Below are 26,369 nucleotides of genomic sequence, written 5' to 3' on the forward strand. Positions count from 1 at the left end.
CAACCTTATGTCCAATTTGGAAAAAGTCCCCATTTAATGGAAAACATGACCTTCTGCAGATAAGAGCAAGACGAGAAGTTCTAGACAATGAAAATCCAGATGACACTTGGCAAGAACCCTCTAGTGGAGTGAAATTTGGATGGGCCCTAGAGTCATTGCTTGGTCCTATAGCAAACTACAAGAGCAGAGAGATGCTGTACAAACTTACAGGTCAGGTAGGTAGACTGGCAAGAGTCACCTGGGAAGGATTTAAAGAATTAAATATACAATTACAAGCCACCACAAAAATGACTTTACAAAATCAATTGGCCCTGGATATGTTACTCCTGAAAGAGCATGGAGTATGTGGATTTTTAAAGGGACAAGTTGATCATTGCTGCGTTCATATCCCAAATGTAACTGCAGATGTAGAATATGACATCAATCAGTTGAAACAAATAGATCATGAAGCACAAGAAGAGCAAAAGGATTTGGCTACAAGCTGGTTAGGAAAAATCTTTAAAGGATTAGGGTGGAATGTGAGTTCATGGATTAAATTTATCATTGAGAGTGTGATAATCTTACTAATTGTATTCTTAGCAATTTGGTTAGTTTACAGCATCTTAAAGGGAGAGATACAGAAGAAAACATCCTGGAACCAGAGGATAATAAAGGCACTAACACGAGATCCACACCCACCATCTTCTGGTTCTCCAGTTTGTAACAGCATCCACACCAACATTTACATCAACCCTGGATTTGAAGAACCAAGTACGAACTGAGGAATAAAGGACTGTATCAAGTGAAAACATTTACACCTATAGTGAAGTGAAAATGCTTTCAAAGGGAGGAGAATGATAGTGGAACCCTGGAAAAAGTTAAAGATAGAATCTAAAATGTTAGGCTTTGTGCTTTCCCAGATCAACTGCACCTGCGTAAGCAGTATGATAAATTATATAATTGTTAGATGTGATGATTGTTTAGTAATTAAATGTAATTATTATATAACCATAAGAAGAATAGTGAGAAACTATGTTGGAAATTCAGAGAGGGACTAAATTTATGTATACAATTGAACAATAGAAGTTTAATAATTAACATGAAAGTTATGTAACGATAGAGTATAAAACATGATCATTTCGGATGTATGGTCGGAGTCAGATTTGGATTGAATATACCCCAATTCCCAGAGCTCTTAATAAAAAACACCGCATACAATCCCCCGTGATTATGTGTTTTTGAACGCTAACACACCTGAAGGCTGTGTTGCCATTCATCAGGACCTTGACAGGCTGGAGAGTTGGGCAGACAGAAACCTAATGAGGTTCAACAAGAGTAAGTGTAGGGTCCTGCACCTGGGGAGGAATAACCCCAAGGACCAGTATAGGCTGGGGCTGACCTACTAGAGAGCAGCTCTGTGGAGAAGGACCTGGAAGTCTTGGTGCATGACAAGTTGACCATGAGCCAGCAGTGTACCCTTGAGGCCAGGAGGACCAATGATATGCTGGGGTGCATTGGGAAGAGTGTGATCAGCAGGTTGAGGGAGGTGATCCTCCCCCTCTATTTGGCCTTACTGAGGCCACATCTGGAGTTGTGTGTCCAGTTCTGGGCTCCTCAGTACAAGAAAGACAAAGAGTTACTGGAGACGGTTCAGTGGAGGGACACTAAGATGATGGGGGGGTCTGGAGCATCTCTCTTGTGTGGAAACACTGTGGGAGATGGGCCTCTTTAGTCTAGAGAAGGCTCAGAGAGGATATCATCACTACATATAAATATCTCAAAGGTAGGTGCCAAGAAAATGGTGCCAGAGTCTTTTCAGTGGTGCCCAGTGACAGAACCAGGAGCAATGGCCATAAACTAAAACACAAATAGTTCCATCTCAACATGAGGAAGAACTTCTTTATGTTGTGGGTGACAGAGTACTGGAACAGGTTGCCCAGGGAGGTTGTGGATTCTCCCTCTCAGGAGACATTCAAAACTCACCTGGACACATTTCTGTGTAACCTGCTCTAGGTGACACTGTGTTCCAGTGCAGTCTATATCAATTCACAGGAGATTGTGGGGCTGTGTTTCCACCCCTGGGGCAGTTGGTTCCAGGTGTATTGGATTCCCCTCCAAGTGAAAGCAAACTGTGGCCTGCACTCTGCTGCCAAAGGGATTGAGAAAAATGCATCAGTGATATCAGTTGTGGCACCATCTGGCTGCTTTTGATTCCAGATCATATTGAAGTTCAAACATGTCTGGAACGGCAGCACTCAGAGGTGGTGTGACTTCATTGAGGCCACAATATTCCACTATCAGCCTCCATTCCACATTAAACTTTCACACTGGCCAGATGGGGCTGTTAATGGGTGAGTGGGTCCTGCTGATCACTCCTTGGCTCTGGGTGAGAGTTTAAGAGTCTCGGTTGGTGCAATATTGCCGTCGATGCACTGTCCTGGTAGCAATTGGTATTTGCTCATCTTCAACCTGCAGCAATCCCATGATGAAGAGATCTTCAGAGAGGTCAGGCAGGGTGGATAACTGTTTGATTTTTCTGTATTCACAGCTATACCAAAAGCCCATTTATACTCTTTGGATCCTTGAAGTACCTTCTCCTGAGGTAGTCAATGCCAAAGATACAAGGAGCCTCTGGGCCAGTCACAATGGTATGCTTTTCCCATTTGTCCCATTAAACTCACCTCAGCCTCTAATGCAGACAACTCCTGGCCTCTCCCTGTCACTCCAGAGATGCAGATGGATTCTACACTGTTCTGCCTTGATAGCATCAGTGTGCACTGTGCACCGGTATCTACTCAAGCTTTATACTTCTGGGGATCTGATGTGCCAGGCCATTAAATACACACAGTACAGTATACCCGGTCATCCCTTTCCTCCTCCTGGCTGAAGGCAGGGACCCTCTGTTCCTGGTCAGAGTATTCACTGTCTGACCTTTGGGATGCCAGATCAGAAGTGTCCTCACCAGGGTTAATGGAAGTGATTTCAGTTCTTTTATGTCTGGGAGATTGCTGATTGCTTTCTTGTGTCTCTGCAGTAATGACATGGAGTCAATTTGGATGACCCTTTCTTAAAAGCTCTCTTCCCTCCCTGTTCACAGACATGTCCTTCCAGCTCAAAGGTGGGCTCACCATCCCACTTCCTCATGCTCTCTCTCTGGTCACACAGAAAGAACCAGAGTTCGCCACATCGCTTGAGCTTGGGACTTCCCTCTGACCAGAGCAGGAGAGGACCAATCTCTTGAGCTGCCCCTACAAGCTGGGGTGATGGCTTGTAGGTGTGGGATCTCAGCACCTCAGGACTGATATGCAGAGTGACCGAGACCACCCTTGGGGGGGCTTGGGAGTCCTGGAATGTTGCCAGAAGTGTCTGGTGGCTGGACTTTGATCCTACACGGGAGACGACACCTGTATGAGGATGGGAGGATTTCACTGGGGTAAATGGTGAAGGGATAAGTTAATTAGAGTGTAAGACACAGGGTTTAAGATTTCTGTACAGGGGGGTCTAAAGAAGTAAGATGGAGGAATTGGGGCGTGTCCTGTTCTTCTTCTTCTTGGCCTCCATCTTCTGTGGTGATGTTGGCACTTTGGGATTGGTTATTACTAAAAGTGCACTGGTTAATAAGGGTAAAAGGTATTGGGGAAAATTGATAAATATTGTATACGCAATTTTGAGTATAAAGATAGGTGACCGCCCCGGGGGCTCTCAGTGTGCTCATGGCTGGCTTGCTGTGCAGACCTCTGTTGGGCTGAGGGAAAATCTTTTAGATAAACAACTAATAAACACCGAGACTGAGAAAAAACCTGAAGCCTCTTCTCGTCCTTTGAAGCGCGGGCTGTCCAAGGCCACCCCGGGCCTTTCCAGGTCATTTAAACAGCCGAGAAACCGACATGTAGGGATGAGGAAGTATCCAGTGTTTCTTCTACATTTCAGAGCCAGGAAGATGCCATCTCTACAGCTGGTGTATCCATTTGTGGATAATATAATGATACCAAGCTGCTGGAATATGATGCAGGGGTGCTTTGAACCACCTTCCTCCACATGGACATTGTGCAAGGGACATCCTCTGGATCTTTAGGGACTCTGCCACTTTTTAGATCACTAGAGATGATTTCCAGCACTGCTACTTCTCTTAAGTACTGGATACCTTTGTCTGTAGTGGTCAACTTGTCTGGGGAGCTCACAAGATCTTCCTTAAATGGATATCTTGCCCTCATGCTTGAGACAAGCCATTTCCAGAGTCTGCAAATTGCTCCTTCCTTTCCAGTTCCTCTTTCAGTTTTCTGATCCTTAGGAAGGCATCTCAGCTATTGGGCTTCATGACCTTCTAACTACTGACTGTTGGCCCCATTATCTCAGCACAAAAGCAGCCAGGCAGAAATCTGCTCACCTTGCTGGCAACTGTAATTTTTTTACAAGTCTCAAAGTTCTGATGAGGCCAGGGACCAAGTTGTGGAGACCCTGGGGGGCATCCCCTGGGTTGGAGGGACACAAGACGCTTCCCTCAAAGCTGTTCAGCCCCACTGGCTCCTTTCCCTGTTCCTATGTCCCTGAGCCACTCTCTCCCTATTCCCTGATTGGCCCTCATCTTTGTACTGCCCCGAGACCAGGTTCACCCCCTACCCCCTGGGGATTGAGTAACCTAGACCATATACACGTGTAGGCTTTGGGAACTCGGAACATCTCACTGTGCGGCTGAATTAAACATCTGTGAATATTATGCAAAGGCCTTTTTACTTCTTTACCCTGGACTTAACTAGCAGCAATTCAGGCTGCAATACCAAGTAACTTCAGTTTCCCATTTGATTTGCCTCACTCCTTTCAATTTATTTGTTGAAGGGCCTGCCTCTTGATCTAATCCCTCCTTTCCTACTGTTACTTCCTCTTCTTCTTCCTCCCTTACTAATTGGTAGTATGGGCCTGCAACTTGCCTTGTCCATTTTTTTGTTTTCACTACAGGGGCAATTACTGTAGTTGCTGTAGTTCGAGTCCCTGTCTCAGCCATAGTGTCCTCAAATGCAGTTTGGATTCCTGTGTCAACTATAGTCCTGTGAGAGTATTGAGCAGTGGCTCAGTTGGCACAGGCCAGGCTCTAGTACAGGGCAAGAAGCTGCTGGTTTTCATGGGGGTAAACAAGGCACCCTTCTATCAGTTGACAGGTCAGTTTACTAGGGTTGTTTACCTGTTTGGGTGTAAAGTCCCAGGCAATGGGAGGTGATAACTACCCTAGGAACCTAACCAAATTGTTCCACAGGGCAGATTTTCAATAACTCTTCACATAAGGGTTGTTTTCTCTTATACCAGGATGATGACAGATTGTATGAATTCCATAGTGAACCAACAGTATTAGCTAATATTATTAATAGTATTAAACAGCTTACATAAGGATGAGCAAAGACCATGAAAGTCTGCAGTACAAAATCATTCACGTCCACCCTGGGCAGGGAGAAGGAGCTGTATTCACTCATCATTGTTTGTCTTAACATGTTCCCAAACTCAGCAAAACAGAGTGATAAGCAGCACAGCTGACAAACACCATGTCCCGCATAGGAGCTTACTACTTGAAAACTGCTATTTACCATTTACTATAGCATGCAATATATATATGTATAACTGCCTTTATCTTATCCCATATTTGGGCGCTGAAAGGACTGTAGTGGTTTGACCTTGGCCGGGTGTCAGGTGTCCATTAAGCTGCTCTATCACTCCCCAGTGGAACAGGGGAGAGAATAAGATGGAAAACAACTAGTAAGTTAAGATAAGGCAGTTTACTAAAGCAAAGGAAAAAAAACAAGCAAAAGTTTGTGCATGCATAGGCAAAGGGGAAAGTTAATCTCTACTTCTCATCAGCGAGTGATGTTCAGACACTTCCTGGGAAGCAGGGCTTCAGCATGTGTAGTGGTTGCTCTGGAAGGGAAATGTAGAATAACGAATCCCCCCTGTTCCTCCTCTCTCCCTTAGCTTTTATATCTGAGCTGACATCATATGGTATGTAATATCCCTTTGGTTAATTTGGGTCAGCTGGCCTGGTTGTGTCCCCTCCCAGGATCTTGCCTGCTCCCAGCCCCTTGATGGGGGGAAGGAATGTTAGAGGGACAGTGCTTCTCAGCAGTAGCCAAAACACTGGTGTGTTATCAATACACTTCCAGCTACCAATGCTAAGCACATCACTGTGAGGGCTGCTAAGGAAAAAGGAACTCTATCTCAGTCAGATCCAATACAACCTGCTTTGGCAGAAGGGTTGGACTACATAATCTCCAGAGATCCCTTCTAACCCTAACAAGTCTGTGATTTTGTGTAGGGAGTCAAGCGGGGCATCCACAAGCATTTGTTATATTAGATATGGAGCCACTGGTCACAATGTTGCTTGGTCTGTTCATGTGGTTGTGGTACCTCAGCTGTGGAAAGACTGTCCAAGATAGCAGACAAATTTGAAAGACTCGAGACAGCTAGAGAGGAAATGTCCCATGCCCCACCAGTATGGACCAGAGTCTGCTATTGGGAGCAAGCACCTCCCTGCTTGAGAGAGAGGGTACACACCACAAGGTAACCTGTGGTTTTATCTGTGTGCCCATGGAGAGGACATGAGGAAATGGGATGGAAAACCCACCTCTGTCCTAGCAACACATGTACGTGAGTTGAGAGGAAGGACAACCACTGCAGGAAATTCTTTAAGGATAAATGTTGCTCTAGTTTCCAGTGAGCAAGTCCTCAGACAGAATAGAAGGGATGATGTTACTTCTGATACTCTTGAAGGGACCTCCAAGTCATCTTTGCCATAAGTGAGCAATGAGTACTATGACCAGAACTAGAGGGGCCTTGCCTCCAGCCAGGTGGAGGAAAGGGACAATCGGATCTATTAGACTGTGAACATCCAATGGCCTGGCACATCAGACCCACAGGAGTATAAGGCATTAGTTGACATTGGTGCACAGTGTACCCTGATGCCATCAAAATATTTAAGGGCAGAATCCATCTCTATTTCTAGGGTGACAGGGGGATCCCAACAGCTGACTGTACTGGAAGCTAAAGTGAGCTTGACACAGAGCAAATGGCAAAAATACCCCATTGTGACTGGTCCAGAGGCCCCATGCATCCTTCACACAGATTACCTGAGGAGAGAGTATTTCAAGGACCCAAAAGGGCATCACTATGATTTTGGGATAGATGCTGTGGAGACAGTGGAAATTAAACAGCTGAATACCTTGCCTAGTCTCTCATAGAACCCTTCTGCTATGGAACTGATGAGGGTTGAAGAAAAACAGGTACTGATCCCTACCACAACAGTGCACTGTCAGCAATACCGCACTAACTGGGACTCCATGGCCCCTGTCTGTGAGATGATTTGTGAACTGGAGACCCAGGGAGTTGTCAGCAAGACTCACTCACCCTTTAATAGTCCTCTATGGCCAGTGCATAAGTCCAGTGGAGAGTGAAGACTGACACACTATTGTGGCCTGAACGAAGTCACACCACCGCTGAGTGATGCTGTGCCGGGCATACTGGAACTTCAGTCTAAACTGGAGTCCAAGGCAGCAAAGTGGTGCCACCATCAACATTACTAATGTGCTTCTCTCCATTATTCTGGCAGCAGAGTGCAGGCCACAGTTTGCATTTACCTGGAAGGGTGTCCAGTACACCGGAAATCAATTGCCCTAGGGGTGGAAACACAGCCCTTCCATTTGCCATGGACTGATACAGACTGCACTGGAAAAGGGTGAGACTCCAGAACACTTGTAACACATTGATATCATCATGTGGGGCAACACAGCAGAAGAAGTTTTTGAGAAAGGGGACAAGATATTCCAGATTCTGCTGAAGTCCAGTTTTGCCATAAAGTAGAGTAAGGCCAAGGGACCTGCTCAGGAAATTCAGTTTTAAGGAATAAATTGGTAAGATGGACATCATCAGACTACAATGGATGTGGTCAACAAAATAGCAGCTATGTTCCCACCAACCAGCAAGAAGGAAACACAAGCTTTCCTAGTCACTGTGGGTTTTTGGAGGATGCATATTTCAGAATATGGTCAGACTGTAAGTCCTCTCTACCTTCTGATAAGTTGGGTGCTGAACAACAAGAAGCTTTTGAACAAATTAAACAGAAGATTGTTCATGCAGTAGCCCTTGGGCCAGTCAGGACAGGACAAGATGTGAAAAATGTGCTCTACACTGCATCTGGGGAGATTGGTCTTTCCTGAAGCCTCTATCAAAAAGTACCCAAGAAGATTTAAGGATGACTCCTAGGGTTCTGGAGTCAAGGACACAAAGGATCCAAGGCCTGTTACACCTCAACTGAAAAAGTGATACTGGCAGCTTATAAAGGGATTGGAGCTGCTTCAGAAGTTATTGACACTGAAGCACAGCTCCTCCTGGCACCCTGACTGCCAGTGCTAGGCTGGATGCTCAAAGGGAAAGTCCCTGCAACACATCATGCCACTGATACTACCTGGAGTAAGTGGATTCCTTTGATCACACAATGAGCTTGAATAGGAAACCCCAATCACCCAGGGACCTTGGAAGTCATCATGAACTGGCTCAAAAGTTAAAATTTCAGACTATCATCAGAAAAGGAGGAGAAGGTAAAATGTGCAGAGGTGGCACCACCATATAATCAGCTGCCAGAAAATGAAAAGCAATACACTCTCTTTAATGATGGTTCCTGCCATATTGCAGGGATACATTGAAAATGGAAAGCTGCCATATGGAGTCCTATGCATCAAGTCATGGAAGTTATTGAGGGACAAGGTGGATCAAGTCAGGTTGCAGACGAGAAAGATGTCCAGCTGGCTTTAGATATCACTGAATAAGACAAATGGCCAGCATTCTACCTCTGCACTGACTTGTGGATGGTAGGAAATGTTCTGTGGGGGTGGCTGGATCAATGGAAAAAGACCAATTGTCAGCAGAGAGGTAAACCCGTCTGGGCTGCAGAATTGTGGTAAGACACTGCTGCCTGGATAGAGCAGTAAATGTACATCATATAGATGCACATGTACCCAAGAGTAAGGCTACAGAAGAACATTGCAACAATGGTCAGGTGGATCAGGCTGCCAAGATTAAAGCATCTCAGGTGGATCTGGACTGGCAGCATAAGGGTGAATTATTTCTGGTTGGATGGGTCCATGACACCTCAGGTCATCAGGGAAGAGATGCAACATACAGATGAGCTTGTGACCGAGGGGTGGACTTAACCATGGACACTATCTCCCAGGTTATCCATAACTGTGAAACATGAGCTATGATCAAGCAGGCCAAGCAGGTAAAGCCCCTGGTGGACAATGGTCAAAATATAAATATGGGGAGGCCTGGCAGATTGATTACATCACACTCCCACAGACCCATCAAGGCAAGCACTATGTACTTACTATGGTGGAAACAGCCATTGGATGGCTGGAGATGTACTCTGTGCCTTATGCCACTGCCCGGAACACTATCTTGGACCTTGAAAAGCAAGTCCTGTGGTGACATAGCACCTCAGGTAGAATTGACTCAGATGATGGGACTGATTTGAAAAATAGCCTCATAGACACCTTGGCCAGAGAGTATGGTATTGAGTGGGTGTATCATATTCCCTATTGTGCACCAACTCCTGGGAAAATTGAATAGTACAATGGACTGTTAAAAACCACATTGAAAGAAATGGGTGGTGGGACCTTCAAACATTGGGATCTACATCTAGTGAAGGCCACCTGGTTAGTTAACACCCAAGGCTCTACCAATCAAGTTGGCCCTGCCCAATCAAAACCTCCACATACTGTAGAAGGGGTTAAAGTTCCTGTGGTGCGTATGAGGAATGTGTTAGAGAAGACAGTTTGGATTAGTCTTGCCTCAAGCAAAGGCAAACCCATCCATGGGATTGTTTTTGCTCAAGGATCTGGGTGTACCTTGTGGATAATGCAGATGGATGGAGAAACACGATGTGTGCCTCAAGGGGATTTGATTTTTGGATGAGAACAGTCGGTAATATTGAATTGTATAATACTGGTTGCTGAATGACACTTCAACTGTATGCTATAACTACCATGGACAATGAGGATGGACTGCTCCAGATACACCAGTCATGAGTTCCTGATACAACTCGCAATCAGCCAACAGCACACCAGCCTTCCTGCCCTAGAAGACATCTAGGATGGACAGAACTCACAGTCATGGACTAAATTAACTTAACAGACATCTTGGAGGGATGGCCATTGACTATGGAAATTATATTTGTGCTTGTGTATATTATATATATATATATATATATATATATATATTTTATATATATGTATGTATGTATATAGTTAGAAGGTGTAGGATTTGGGCATGAGTATATGGTATAGATTAAGGGGTGGATAATATCCTGATTCCAGCCAGGATAGGGTTAATTTCTACAGTAGTCAGGAGGGCTGGTTAGTTTATACCACCTCATTGCCAGGGGTGGGGGAAGGAGGTCTCTTTTGGGGGTATCATGGTGGAGGTTCCCCTATTACTGGGTTCCATGGTGAGTAATGGGTATGATTCAGTGAATCATGTCCTCCTTCTTGTACATTGTTATTACTACTGTTGCTGTTACTGTTAGTTTTCTTATCTCACTGATGTTTACAGTAAACTGCTCTTATCTTGATGCATGATCTTTGCCTTTTGTGCCTTCAGTTCTCCTCTCAGCTTGCTGCAGGAGGGAGGGGGAGGGAGGAGTGAGGAAGTGGCATGTGGTTTGGAGCCTTTCAGTGGAAACACTAAATTGGGAAATACCATTCCTAAACCATGACAGAGGGGACACAACTAGGACAGCAGACCTGAATTGACCAAAGGGATATTCCATAACATATGATATCAGCTCAGATATAAAAGCTAAGAAAATGGGGAAGAAGGGGGAACATTCCTTATTTACAATGTTTGCCTTTGTGGAAAGATGGCTGGGGATAAAATTAGAGGAAACTGAGAAGTTATATTCACATCCTGAAAGAAGTTATAAACAGTATGGAAATTATAGGCTAAAATACAGTTGCCACTCCCTGGATAGAATGCGGTTGGCATGCTCAAGACCTATTCTATGATAGTTCCCCACACCCACAATCCGCAACCATAGCACCTGCTAAAGGGGATGGAATGGAGGGTGGAACCGAGTGGACACACTGCAGCTAGGCTCTGTTGAAATCCTTAAAGGGAGGGGAACTCAATGGTACTTTGCAGCTGATAAACCAAGTAGCACCTGTCAACCAGGGGAGATAGGAAAAGATGTCCGGCTGCTGAGCCATCAACTGTGTTGAAATTGCTCTCCTCAGATGAACTTGCTTCATTATAGCCTAATTGTAATATTAATGCATAGCACCATCCCACAGTTACCCACCTCCAAGGTGTCACCACACCTCACTGGGCATGTGCTCTATATTTTTTTTACTGTATCTTTAAAAGCAAAGCAACAGAATTTTATACCAAGCAGTAACAAAGGTATGTATGACTAGAGTCACTCAAGCTCCACCTAAACATAAAGAAATAATATAAAAGTAAGTGGAGAATGGGAGAAAAGTTAGGGAAGACTCCATTGTAACTGTTGGGATCAGTCAACAGGTTGAACCTGTCTTTTTCCGGAGAGGGATGCCTATTGGGTAAGAACCATACTCTGCATGCTGAATACTTTTAATGGGGATGAGAGCTTGTCTGTGTATTGCTTTGAATACATTTTTGCAGTCAGATACCATCACTGACAATCCTTGAACCTTAACCTGTCACAATTTTATATTAATAGTGTTATTCCATTAACTGTTAGTGTTAGTCCTTCACAGGCACTGACAGTGGGTAACATAAATAAAGGGGAAGACTTGCTGAGGGGTCTCCCTTATGCTGTTGGTGTGTTTTCCTAAGTCAGTTGAGTCACCCTCCAATCCAGTTGGACTGTTCAGTGAAGGGTCTCCCTAACAGGATGCTGACAGACTGGTTGGGCACTGGAGTCTCAGCTTTCCTGGGGTGCTTACAGACAAATTAAATACTAAGCATCCCCACACCAAGGGTTGAGGAAATCTCCCTTTTTAACGTGCCAGCCTTCCAGAGCAACTGCTACACATGCCTTGCTTCCCAGGAAGTGGCTGAATGGGAAGTAGAGAATTAATTTTTTTTTCTCTTTGCTTGTGCACACACCAACTTTCACTTTTGCTTTAGTAAACTGCCTTGTCTCAACCTATCAGTTGTTCTCTGTCGCAGTCGAGGCGGTCACGACATAAAGCAGAGACCACAAGCAGTCTCAGTTGGTAACACTTGGCAACAGTTTATTAGTGAAAATGGCTGATCTTTTATACACTTTCCAGTTGTTTACCCTTCTTCTACCTTAGCTATTGGCCACAATAATTCAATATCATGCCATTGGTGAAAAGTTTCTCTGACTCCACCTAACTTTCTAAAAATGCTTCATCCAGCTGCAGAATGCTCTTATCTTCCTTCTCTCGATCTCCTTGGTTACAGCCTTGGAGAAAGCTCCTTATCAGCTTCTTCTTCTTCTTACTTCTCACTCCTTTAGCTAACAGGCCCACTGCTAGCCCCTTCCACAGTTCTCCATCTTATTCTCTCTCCCTGTCCAGCTGAGAAAGAGGAGTGACAGAGCACCTTGGTGGGCACATGGCATCCAGCCAAGGTCAACCTACCACACCCATAATGGTAATTGGTGAGTGATCTCTCCCCTTTCTTATGTCAACTCTTGGTATTTTTCTCCCCCATCCAGTTGAGGAGAAGGAGCAATAGAGTTGCTTAGTGAGCACCTGGCATTCAACCTAGGTCAGTCCAGCACAATTAATTATCTAATTCAAGACTCCTGATACATACATGCAGAAATCGTTTTCAATGTTAACAGAACTACCTCTACTCTGTGCAAGTAGTCAACTGTCCTGGGGTGACGTTATGATGCTTGTATCCCCATTCATATGTTCTGTGCCTTTAAGACCGGCTCTGAAGAGTGGAAGTTTTGTTTGGATTTCTCTTATCAGGGACACAGAGACGGGCAGTACATAGGGCTGTTTTCGCTTCTTGCTTTCAGCTTGCTGCTTTGCTTGCTCTCTTTTCTGCTCTCGCTTCTGCTCTGCTTTGGCTTCTGCTTATTAGCTAGTTTAGCTAAACAGTCCAAATTCCTTCCTGGACTGTTTCTGTGACCATCTCGAACCTGCTCTGGACTGGGACCTGGGAACACTGAGGGTTTGCACTGTTTGGCCTGCAGCAGCTGCCCCAGCGCCGGAGGGACTGAGAACAGAGTGACCACCCCCGAAAGAGACTTTCTGATTTTGTCATCTTTCTCAGAGCGGTGTCATCTGGTATTGTTCATTTTGTGTGCTGGGGGTGCTGTGCCAGTCAAATAAACAGGTTCTTTCCACTTCTCTCTGAGAAATTCTTCCCGAACCAGTTGGGGGGAGGGGCCGTGTGGGTTTGCTCTCTGGAGGTGCCCTCCTTTGCAGATTCTTTAACAAATTTGCCCTAAACCAGGACATCAACCCATAAAATAATGTTAATGTGTTAAAATAGGAAGCTGTATATATTTAAAGAAGCCACAATATTTTGCCTATAAACCTCCAGAGCAGCATGGACATTTCATATAACCCAAACAATGTTCAGAAACCATTACAGCATTTTCTGCAGTATATGAACCATAAACTCCTGAATTTTGAGGGGTATGAAAATTTTGCTTTTGTCTAGGGAAGTGATTATTATATGTAGAACTTCTCCCAATTCATCCAGCATTTCATTCTCTCAAGGTAACATAAAATTTTCTATCTGAATTTGTCACATGATGTTATTGAACTCCATAATTGCTGAAGTATTTGGAAAGCTTCTGAACTTAAATTAGCTGCTATGCTTTTGAAAATGTAGTATATGGTCGAGTTAATTCATGCTGTTTATGTATAAAATACTGTAAAATCCAAGCCATGTCTTTTGGCCACCTTGGCTGGGAGCAGAATCTTATTTTTATTCAGTTAGCTCTGGGAAAACATTAAGATAATATCAAGCCTGTTAACGTATGAATGGAACCTTCCTGGGCCATGATCACTGACTTCCCTGTAATGTCTGGGCCACTCAAGAGTGATCTGCTCATGGAAGATTGCATCTACTACCTGCGGCACCACCCTTTACATGTGAATACCGACTCCTGGAGAGTGCTCTGACATCATCTAGACACCTGGAACCGAACTTTTGTCTACCTCTGCACATGTATAGCCCCAGCTCTGTGTGTGAAGGGACACAAAGGAACATTTGGTCATTTCTGCCCCAGGCAGAATAAACTGTATATAAGCTCACTGCAAGAAGCAGTCGGTGTGAACCAAGAGGGACATTCTGACACTTTGGAGGTCAGATCCAGGTTCACCCAGTGCCGATCCCAGGCTCGACGCTGCCCTTGGCTGTGGTGGTTTTTTTTTCCCTGATCGAAACTCTGTTTTGCTGAAAATCTAATAAATTATTGCTGAAGTTTCTTATAAATTTGGCTCTCGATTTGATAATTTATAACAAATATGCTTGAGTTAGTCCAGTTACAGAGTTTAAAATCAATCTCACAGTCTCCTTTTGCTAGATTGAATTTACCCAGACTTCCACCCAGTTTACCCTCCCTCACAGGCAAAAACAACAGATAGATTAACCTTGACTGCTTTCCTGTTTACTATCAGCATGGTTAAGAAGTGTTAATTTGTACTTGTATCTGGACATTTAATCAACGAAACAAGGCATACTTATTTTTCAACTGAGATACATACATTCACTTTGTGAATGGCTAGTCAGCCAAATAACATGCTTGCTTCCTGCTCTTCAGCCATCCAGCCAAGAGAATTCATTGCATGCCATCCTTTAGGTGGCCAAGTGGCAAATACTACCATCCAACTGTTCGTAAGCCCAACAAATTCCGTTACAGACCAACACTGTACAGTATGTAAGTAAGGAAGAAACTATGTACCAAAGACTCCAACTTTCATTAGGACAAAGATGGTGTTTCATGTCCCTCTATCATAAGTTTTGGATGGCTCCAGCACAGTGAAATGGCATAAGAACCATCTACTTACTGTCCTCAAGGACTATACTATACAGTAATGTGAAAGGCAAGTATCAGTTGCCCAAAAATAAACTATTTTCCAACAAGCATCATATAGAGCTCTTTGGAATGGATTTTATTTTATAGGGAAATCTAAGAACCAGAAAGAATACAAATTGAATTGGTAAGTGGCATGGTGATACTGATAAATAAACATTAGGATGTGCATTTTACATCGTGCATCACTGTACTGACAAGTCCAAAAAAGCATTTAAAAATTCTAAACAAACCTGCTGGAGCTACGAGATCTTCTTGAAGAGCTATAGCTTCTTGGGGGTGTTCTGGATCTCTTCTCTTTCTTTTTTTTATCATCTCTCTCTTTTTCTCTTTCTTGCTCCTTCTTCTCTTTCTTCTCATCTTTCTCCTTTTCTTTGTCCCCTTTTTCCCTTCTGTCCTTCTCGCCCTCCTTGTCCTTAATCTTCTCTCTATCCTTTTCCCCCTCTTTCATAACATCATATTTTTCCTTGTTCTGGTCTACCTCTTCTCTGTCTTTTTCCTTCTCCTTCTCCTTGTTCTTTTCCTTGTCCTTGTCCCTGTCTCTATCCCTTTCCTTGACTCTAACTCTCTCTCGATCTTTATGCCGTTCTTTCTCCTGGTCCTTCTCCTTCTCCTTATCCCTGTGTCTCTCTTTATCTCGCTCTCTTTCCTTTTCTTTGTCCCAGGTTCTCTCCTTCTCTTTGTCTTGGTCTCTCTCCTTTTCTTTGGCCTTTTCTTTTTCCTTGACCTTTTCGTTGTCTCTTTTTTTGTCCCTGTGAAAAGCCAAACACAAATCCATTAATTAATATTTGAAGTTTCCAATAAAATTACAACTAACTCTTTAGCATACATTAATTGTTCAAGACAAAATATATGTTTCTGTTAAAAAATAGTAATTATTCAAATTTTTCATTTGTCATCCCTGTTCACCATGTGGGAGAGGCTATATAGATAGGAAAAATTTGGAAACCAAATTGGGGAAGAGGGGGCAAAAATCAAATCAAACTATGATCGTCAAAGTGACATCATTACACTTTGAAAGAATGTCTTCTCACCTCACAGCTATGTTACCATACATACATAAATTTTCTACATTTTATCAGGAGTGAGACAAACTCTACAAATTGTAAACCCATTCTTTACTAAATAGGTGTACATGTAAAATGGACTGCAGATTAACCACACCCATGTGAATAATGACAACTGACTGAAGTCTTTATTCTGCAGTGTTCTCTCACATAAATATCTTTTAACTGCTTGGAAATCCAACATCAGTCAATACACAGAAACAAAAAACTGTGATAAAATTTCACCACATTCCCTCAAAAGGTAAATGTAAGGTAAAAACTCAACCAAGACGATTCAGCTATCTGTAATGCCATTATGAATTAGAAAATTATTGAAAAATCAGTAAGACCATAAACACAGAAGCAAGGTAACAGAACAAGTCAGCTTCTTTGTGATAGGGAGAATGACACATGTTCATAAAAACAGTGAGAAAAAAATCCACTGGATGTTCTAGTACACAAGCCAAATAAAAATTAATCATAAAATTATAGATTATGCTGAGTTGGAAGAGATCCTCAAGGATTATCAAAATCCAGCTCCTGGCCCTGCACACCACCATCCCCAAGAACCACACCATGTGCCTGAGAGCATTGTCCAAATGCTTCTCTAACTCTGACAGGCTTAGTGCTGTGACCACTTCCCTGGGGACCCTGTTCCAGTGCCCAACCACCCTCTGGATGAAGAACCTTTTCCTAATATCTAACCTAAACCTTCCCAAACAGCTTCATGATGTTCACTTGGGTCCTGTCACTGGCCACCAGAGAAAAAAAGATCAGTGCCTGCCCCTCCGCTTTGTGATCAAACTGTAGATCATGATGAAGTCTTCCCTCAGTCTCCTCTTCTCCCAGCTAAACAAGCCAAGTGACCTCAGCTGCTCCTTGTATGGCTTCCTCTCTAGACCCTTCATCATCTTCATAGACCTCCTTTGGATGTTCTCCAATAGGTTTATATCTTTTTTACATTATGGAGCCCAAAAGTGCACATAGTTAGATCACAGCTTTGGCTGGATGTCTCGGGGATGGTTCTTTTGGTTTTGTTTTTTGTTTTGCATCCCGGGGTGGTCACTGCTGCCCCCCCCAGCTCTGGGAGTATCTCAATGAGTGAGAGCCAGCCCAGGATTTCCTGTGAAAGTTGGGGGGTGAGGGGTGGTTGCTTCCTCTTCTCGTGGGGCGATTTGGTCTCCACTGCCACGTGGTGGGACCTCTCTGAGACATACAGTTGCTGTTTGGCTTTTGCCCGTTTTTTTTTTCTTTCCCCTTTCCCTTTGGCACTGTGACTTGAGCTTACTGGCTTGCTGCTCTGCTTCTTTGCTGTTTGGGAGCCCAGAGCCAGTGTGTGCCACACTGGGACCCAGGACCACCCTGTTCCCCTCCGGGGGCTGCCCCCCCCCCCCCTCTGCACAGCCTGAACCAGGGGACCCAGGGGCCAGCCATGGCCAGTGAGCTACCACGGGGAGTGATCCCCCGCCCAGCCCTACTGCTCTCTGCCGCTGCTTCGGGACTTCTTGCTACGCTGTAACCTGACACCTGAACACCCCACAGTTTTGGGCACAGCCCTGGAGTCTCTGCTACATTTTACTTGCTACCCGCAAGTGCGGCAAGCCCTGCCATCCCAGCCACTGCTCCGAGGTTCCTGCTACAGTCCATTTCACCATCTGCACGCCTGCCATCACCACATGAGAGATGCGTCTGAACTTGTGCCACAGCGCCCCCTGCAGCTGCGAAGGAATCCTCACACCTGCCCTACCCATCTGGGAGCCAGCAGCATCCCTGCTGGCTGTGACCATAACTACACTAAAGGGGAAAGTGCTTGACAGCTGAGAGAAGGCTGTTACTGGGTTTCTGGTTTTGTTTGTTGTTGCTGCCATAGTTATTGTTGTTCGTTTGCCTTGTTATACATATTAATACTAGTAAAGAACTGTTATTCCTTTTCCCATATCTTTGCCTGAAAGCCTCTTAATTTCAAAGTTACAATAATTTGGAGGGAAGGGGGTCAACTTTTCCATTCCAAGGGAGGTTCCCACCTTCCTTGGCAGACACCTGTCTTTCAAACCAAGACACTGAAAGACTACATCTTGGTATAGGATTATTTGGAAGCACGAGACCCCAAACCATCTTTCTAACAAAGGAGACACATGACTCCTAGACCTGCCTCTAGAATATTTATACACACAGCCCTCACCTTTTTTTATTGGAACAAGTGTTTGGCTACTAAGAAATGGTAGGCTTCTTTCATGGTCTGTGACCTGAAGGCTTTGGTTCCCATTAGGTTTTGGCAAATACCTCTTTGGATGTCTCACATACGAAATGTAAGATCATTAAGATGAAACAGCACACAGTCCCAGCAATAGCAAAGGTTTTCACAATGACCCAAGAAGCACCTTCTAGTAATTTATCACAGAGATTCCATTGGATTAGGCCCTTTCAGTGAGCAGCTATCTCAAGAAGCTCCAAACCGCAACAGAGTCACAAGGATCCATCAATGAAGCCCAGCTATGTAGCCTACCTCCTAACTCTTCCCACTGAGGTCCACAGGTCTGCAGTTTTATTTCCCACAAAACTTTTTTCCTCAGAAAACAATTGGACAATTTAAGTATGAAGCTCCCTTTAAATGAGTCAGAGGAATTAAAGAGATGAAACAGAAAGAAAAGTACCAAGGCTTCTATTCATTAAGCTACTTTTACAGTCACTTTTGCTTTGTGAATATTCACTATTTTACCCCTCAGAAAGTTACATTATCATCCAAGGAGATAAAGGAATTATTTTGTTGGATTTTCACAGTTCAATAATTAGATAATCAGACTTAAAAATGAATGGGCTAGGCAAAATACAGGTGTATTGGATGCTGAAATGTAAATATGTTACATAATAGACATATACATTTATGCTTACAGTAGTGTATGGCCAATATGAAATAGCCAAAGGCAAAAAAATAATCTCACATTGGAATGGGTCTGGTTGGGATGGACAGCAGAATGGCCCCACTGGCTTACTCAGAAAGCATTAACCTTAGGCCATGGGAAACATCTTGTTAAGGCGAGCAGCATGGAATGAGCATGGAATGATGGGAATACTTATGCAAAGTAAGCCATTCCATATAAGGCCATGTCCTGAACCCTACCCTCTGATTGGTTTGCTACAGTTTCCTTATTTAGTCAAGTTTTGTTCTCTACCCTGGTTAGATCCTGTCCCCTCAGCCTTGCCCCTCAGATAAAGTTCTGTTTGCCCCATTGTTAGGTCTTTGGATCTTGCCCCTTGTACTGTGCACAGCTTCTCCACATTTGTTATTTACGTGCATTATTAAAGGTTCTTATTTTCCAGGCAAGTCCATTGCACTCGTCCGTTTATTTATTACCACACTCCCGGCTGACCTGGTCCCGGGGTCACACATGCCGGCATGACAATCTTGTGCACAAAAGCTTTATACATGTTCTCAGAATGCAGGATCAAGTTCAGCTTGAATCCAGAGTATAACTGCTGACAAGGTTGAAGAAGCATCATCCCCATTTTTGTAGCACAGGCTACACAGAACATACCTAATTCATTGGTTCAAGTCTGACAAGTTACCTATTTTCAATCAGCTTGATGTTGGTATAAATGCAGACTAGACTGGTATCAAAGTTTAGATACCTCAGGGTTGTGGTTTAACCCCTGAAGGCACCATATGAACTACTATGAAAAAAATTAACTATATCACAGACAAAACCTGTACACTGAGCACAAAACAACCTTACTTTCTATTATTTTGTTCCACAAACAAAGCCTTGGGACAGGCTAAAGCATTTAGATTCCTTCCTTTGCCATCACCTAAAAGGTTTGTTAGATTTTTTTCAAAAACTTTGTACTATGTACTAAGATGAACAGTATAATTTCTGAGGAATGGAACTCACCAAGAATGAGAGTGACTTCTTGATTCCCACCTTTCCCTAGATCTAGACCGTGTTTTCAGGGGACTTCTGGATCTTCGTCTGTCCTTTTGTCTTGAGAGTGATCTGTTGCCAGATCTACTATATGAATAATGCCAGAAGAAAAATGATATTGAAACTTCATAAAAATTAGGTCAACCAAGAAGGGAAAAAGCCCCACATAAATCTTGCCTCACTACATAAAATTATAGTTACATCTCAGTAGTATACTGCCAATCAACATTTTTGGTTTTTACTTTAAGCTTCACCAGGTGCATATGCTCTCCTTTGAAACAATGCACCATTTAAGTAATACTCATGTACTCCTGGTAACATTGGATGACAGCAGAGACAACACCTATGTGCTGTGTGACCAGGTGGATGATCTGCTCTGCCTGGTGGCAGAGCTTAAAGAGGAAGTGGAGGGGCTGAAGAGTATCAGGGAGTGTGAGAGAGAAATAGATTGGTGGAGTCACACCCTTCAATCCCTGAAAAAAATGCAGTGGATGGAAGCTCAGCAAGAGTTGGAGAAGCCCTGACCCTCTCACCATCAGACAGAAGGAGACCTAAAATATGGAGGGGAATGGAAACAGGTCTCTGCTCAGGAGGTGGGAGAATCCCCTTCCAGCCTCCCTTGCATTCCCAGGTGCCCTTACAGAATAGGTATGAAGCTCTTGAACTCGAGGATCAGGCAGATGATAGTGAAGATCTATCTAAGGGGTTGAGGTTGACCAGAACAAGTCAGTCAACCAGACGGATCCCAACTACGGCTGTTAAGAAAGAAAGAAGGGTAATTGTCTAGGTGACTCCCTTCTGAAGGGAACCGAGGACCTGGTATGCCAACTGGACCCATCCCACAGGGAAGTCTGCTGCCTCTCTGGGGCCTGGGTAAAGGATATTACCAGAAGACTCCTTGGACTGATTCAGCCCTCTGATTATTCCCCACTGCTGGCTGCCTAGGTTGGCAGCGATGAGGTTGCTGAGAAAAGTCCTAGGGCAATCAAAAAGGACTTCAAAGCATTGGGGCAACTGCTTGAAGGGACAAGAGCACAGGTGCTGTTTTCCTCAATTCCTTCAGTAGCAGGGAAGAATGCCAAAAAGAACAGGAAAACCCACCTGGTCAACATGTGTCTCAAAGATCTGTGCCATCAGTGGAATTTCATCTTTTTTGATCAAGAGGTGGTTTATACAACACCAGGCCTGCTGGAAACAGATGGAGTTCACCTGTCTAGCAAAGGCAAAAGGATTCTAGCCTGTGAGTTGGCAGGGCTGATTGAGAGGGCTTTAAACTAGGTTTGCAGGAGAGAGGGGAAAAGACCGGGGTCAGCAGAGATGAATTAAGGGGCGGCATGACAGTATTGGGGGTGAAATCAATAGCCCAGCTGTAGTGCATCTAGACCTCGCTGGCTCTGAAGTATGCTGGCCACACTGGAACACACTTGCAGTCTTACAGGGATGAGCCATGGACTCCTAAGCTAATAAAAGCCAACAGGGAAATAGCAGAAAATTATCTCGAATTAAGAGGTCTTCTAGAAGAAGGCAACACACCTAAAAGCCCAGCTGAGGTGCCTCTACAGCAATGTTCACAGCATGGGCAACAAACAGAAGGCTTTAGAAGCCACCATGCTGCTACAAAGTTATGACCTTGTTGCCATTTCTGAAACTTGGTAAGATGAATCCCATGACTGGAGTGTGGCTATCTATGGCTAAAGGCTGTTCAGAAGAGATGGGGGAGGAAGGAGAGGCAGATGAGTTGCCTTCTACATCAAGAAGCAGATTGAGTGTGAAGAGTTGTCTCTGACGAACAGCCATGAGCAGGTAAAACATCTTGAACAATGCCCTATTTTTCAAAGCTATCAATGGTGAACTAAGAGGGGGAATATCATGCTGCTTTTGGTGTTGAATTATGCTACAGTCAGTTTGACTCATCGATCCCAAAGTTAAGCATACTAATATGGAGGTGAAGATGCAGCAGATATGGTAAAGTATCCTTAGCTAAAAATGCTAAGCTGGCACAGTTGACCTGGAGACATATAACTGACAGTCAATCCCTTTATACTATAAAAGTTCAGTCCCACTTTCAAATGGCAGGTTCTTCTAACACACCCTTTCTTGGAATGTGTATGAAGATTCCTCCCTTGGGTGAGGGCACCCCTCAAGGTTACTCCTTGAGGCTGAAAGAGACCAGAATTGTTAGTATGGGTGAGTAACATCAATCTCTACTTAAAAATTGGGTGGGTTTGGTAGCTTTAATATAATTGCTTCAATATAGTACACTATACTATACTAGTAGTTTTGGCTTCTATACTCTGTAGTAAATAATTCTGATTAAGATCTTTTTGTCTAATAATTTATCATAATAAATAATTAATCTATATCTATATCTATATCTATATCTATATCTATATCTATATCTATATCTATATCTATATATCTGGTTTGCCATCCTTAATCCCACAGGACAAAGTTGTACATAGGTTCAATTACACCTTTATAATTCTTTAGACTTAAACTGTTGACAAAGTCTGGGGCTAAGATTGGATCTAGCCACACTCAGGCTCTTCTCTGAGAAGGAGTTTAGAAAGCAAGGCGGTCCTTTCTGCACCTTGTGACTCAATGGGAAGACTTCTCTAATAAACTTTGTCTGTAGCTCCCACTCTACCTGTGACACTAACATCTGCTGGGAAAGTAGCACAGCAAGCTGTAGGCAATCCAAGAGACTCCTGGAATGCATGGAGGATAACTTCTTGAGCCAGGTAATAGCCCTACCAGAGGGGATGCAATACTGGATCCGTTGGTCATCAACGTAACTGAGCTAATTGAGGACATCAACATTAGAGGTAGCCAGGGCTGCAGTGATCATGCACTGGTGGAGTTCATAGTCCTGAGGGATATGGGTCAGGTAAGGAGCAGTTAAGCCCCTGAACTTTAGGAAGGCAAACTTACAGCTCTTCAGGGAGAGAGTCAGTGGGATCTCCTGGGAGACTGTCCTCAGGCACAAGGGAGTGGAACAGATCTGGCAGACATTTTAAGAAGCCATCCATAGAGTGCAAGAGCTAGTGATCCCCAGGAAAAAGAAATCAGGCAAGGAAGGCAAGAGACCAGCATGGCTGAGTGGGGAACTGCTGGTCAAACTAAAGGGAAAGAAGCAAATACATAGACAGTTGAAGCTAGGACAGGTGACCTGGGAAGAATATAGAGACAAAGTACAGTTGTGTAGGGATAGGGTGAGAAAGACCAAGGTGAAGCTGGAACTGAACCTGGCAAAGGACACAAAGAACAACAGAAAGGGCTTCTACAGTTATGTCAACCAGAAAGGGAAGGTCAAAGAATGTGTAACCCCCCAATAAACAACACTGGTAAACTGGTAGCAATGGATGAAGAGAAGGCTGAGGTACTTGACGACTTCTTTGCCTCAGTCTTCAATGGCAACCTCTCTTCCCACACCTCTTGAGTGGATGGACAGCAGAATGGGGACTGGGGGAGCAAAGTCCTTCCCACTGTAAGAGAAGATCAGGTTCATGACCACCTGAGGAACCTGAATGTACATAAGTCTTCCTCCCTACCACAGAAGAGCTTATCTGTTCTATCCATCAGCTGGTGCAATAGCTCCAGGCATTCTCCCCCTCATATGAATTGGTGAGATAAAGCAGGCTTGTCCAGTAAGGAGATACCTCTGACACCAGATGGGATACAATAAACATCTTGCCTTGAGAGCAGGATGTAGGGAGATAAGCTGGAATTTCTGACTGACAGACACTTCACTTTACAAACTATAAAAGCTACACAAACTTTCACAAAGTCAGAAGTCTCCTACACACACCCTGGAAACATGTAGGACTTCTCTCCGAAGTTTGGATGCAAACTTTGTGGTTACTTTCCCAGGAACTGAGTGAAAGGATTCTATGTGTACTCCATCATCAATTCGGTAGTAAGCTACATTGACTCCTAACCTGTACTATTTCTTCACTAGCTGTAATATAGATACCTTTTATCGTGCACTGTATTTTATCTACTAGTAGTTTTTTGTTTTATCCTGTGTAGTAAGTAGTCTGTTTAAAGTCTTATGTCTTTTAATATTGTGTCTATTCAATAAATAATTCATTTTAAAATAGACTTAATTGGCCATTCTTAAGAACTTGGGAGCGAGAACCATTTGGGGTGCAGGCCACCTCAAAAAGAGCTACTACCAGAAATCTGAGTCAAAGGCAGGACTTGTCCAAACTCTCATCTCCATTTGTAACAGGGACCTGGCATGACACAGAAAGTGTGGAATAAAGGGTGGATACAGTTCTGGTTTCAGGTGAGACAGATTTCATTTGCTTCTCAGTAGCTGGTACAGTGCTGTGGTTTGGATTCAGTATGAGAATAATGTTGATAACACACTGATGTTTTGGTTGTCGCTAAGTAGTGCTTACCCTAAGACAAGGGCTTCTTCAGTGTCTCATGCTCTGCCAGTGAGGAGGTGCACAATAAACCATGAGGGAGCATAGCCAGGACAGCTGACCTGAACTGGCCAAAGGGATTTTCCATACCATGGAACATCATGTTCAGTATACAAACTGGGGGGAGTTGGCCATTAGCCACCAATCAGTGCTTGGGGACAGGTTGGGCATAGGTCAGCAGAAGGTGAACAATTGTGTTGTGCATCACTTGTTTCACTTGGGTTTTATTCCTCTGTCTCCCTCTTATTGTAATTAATTTTAAAATTATTGTTGATTTTGTTAGTATTATTTTTACATTTTACTTTTTTTTCTCTTAATCAACTGTTTTTATCTCAGCCATGGGTTTTACCTTTTACCGATTCTCCTCCCCATCCCACCAGGGAAGGAGGGATGGAAGTGAACAAGTGGTTGCATGGTACTTCATTCCTGCCTGGAGTTAAACCACAACACAGCATGTTCTCAAAACTGACAATAGCAGTGGTAAAATCACTTAAATATACATATATATTATATATATATATATATAATATATATATATGCAATTGCTTAAAGCACAGATGTTCTGCAAGAAAAATAAATCCAAATTTATCTCCTAAAAATCAGTTAGGTTTGCATCAGTACAAAATAGCACTGATTACTGCAGTTGCACAAAACAAAGACTGTTATTCAGTTATCTCCTGAGTTAGAGAAGATAAGCAATAAAAAACTGAACAAATTATTGTTCTTGCATTAAAAAGGTACCCAATGTTTTGATGTCATTATATAACACGTACTATGTAACATTATTACAAAACACAGGCACTGGAAAATAAGGAGATGATTGCTGACAACCAGAGCACATTGTGCTTGACAAATTTAGTGGCCTTCTACAATGGGGATACAGCAGTGGTAGATGAAGGAAGAGTGACTGATGTCATCTACTTGGACTTGTACAACGATCCCTTGGGAAAATGTTTTTGTAGGTGATGAGGTCCATCAGTGCTGGTCACTTATTAAACATCACCTCCTAAGGTCACCAGGAGCAGGCAATTCCTAAATGTAAGAAGTCAAGCAGGCCAGGCAGAAGGCCGACTTGGCTGAACAGGAATCTTCTCTTGAAAATAAGGCAAAACTGGAAGGTGCATGCCAGGTGGAAGCAAGGTCAGGTGACATGGGAAGAATACAAAGATTCAAAATTCAGCACTGTAGGGAGAAAATCTGTATGGTAAGGCTCAACTGGAGTTGAAGCTGTCAGAACTGTGGGAGATGATAAAAGGAGTTTTTTCAAATGTAATAATAGCAATAGGCAGTGTAAAAATAACATTGGCCTATTACAGGATGAGGATGGTCACCTCACAAACAGGGACATGGACAAGGCAGAGGTGTTTAACGCATTCTCTGCCTATGTCATCAACATGGATGATGGATCAAGGGGGTCTCTGTGTCCTGAGCTGGAGGACCATGACAGTGAGAATGATCTACTTCTAGTCAGCCCTGAAATTGTGTGGGATCTGCTGCTCCAGCTGGATCCCTACAAATCTATGGGGCCTGATGGGATTCATCCAAGAATCCTCAAGGAACTGGCTGATGTCATCACAAAACCTCTCTCGATGATTTTTGAGTGGTCTTGGGAATCTGGAGAGGTCCTAGCTGACTGAAAGCTGCCGAACATTGTCCCGATTATCAAGGGCAGGAAGAAGGACCACAGAAACTACAGGCCTGTTAGTCTCACTTCAGTGCCTGGTAAAGTGATTAAGATTATTCTGGGAGATATTGAAAAACATCCAAAAGACAATGCAGTCATCAGTCACAGCCAGCATGGCTTCATGACAGGAAAGTCCTGCTTATCAAACTTGATTTCCTTTTTTGACAAAGTAACCCACCTCCTTGATCAAGGGAAGTCAGTTGATGTCATTTTTTTTTTATTTCAGTAGAGCTTTTGATACTGTGTCTCACAGAATCCTTCTGGACAAAATGT

The 26,369-nt window shown here is 43.6% G+C and overlaps 1 protein-coding gene across 1 annotated transcript in view; it reads right to left on the reverse strand.

The window, feature by feature from the left end:
- The window catches only part of LOC132086189 (splicing regulatory glutamine/lysine-rich protein 1-like), a 102,689-nt gene that overhangs the window by 13,792 nt on the left and 62,528 nt on the right, over positions 1-26,369 (reverse strand). Inside the window, 2 exon segments of the mRNA XM_059491666.1 lie at positions 15,250-15,768; positions 19,953-20,069. Coding sequence (XP_059347649.1) covers positions 15,250-15,768; positions 19,953-20,069 — 636 coding nt within the window.

This window comes from Ammospiza nelsoni, chromosome W (assembly GCF_027579445.1).
Source record: "Ammospiza nelsoni isolate bAmmNel1 chromosome W, bAmmNel1.pri, whole genome shotgun sequence".
Lineage (NCBI taxonomy): Eukaryota > Metazoa > Chordata > Aves > Passeriformes > Passerellidae > Ammospiza > Ammospiza nelsoni.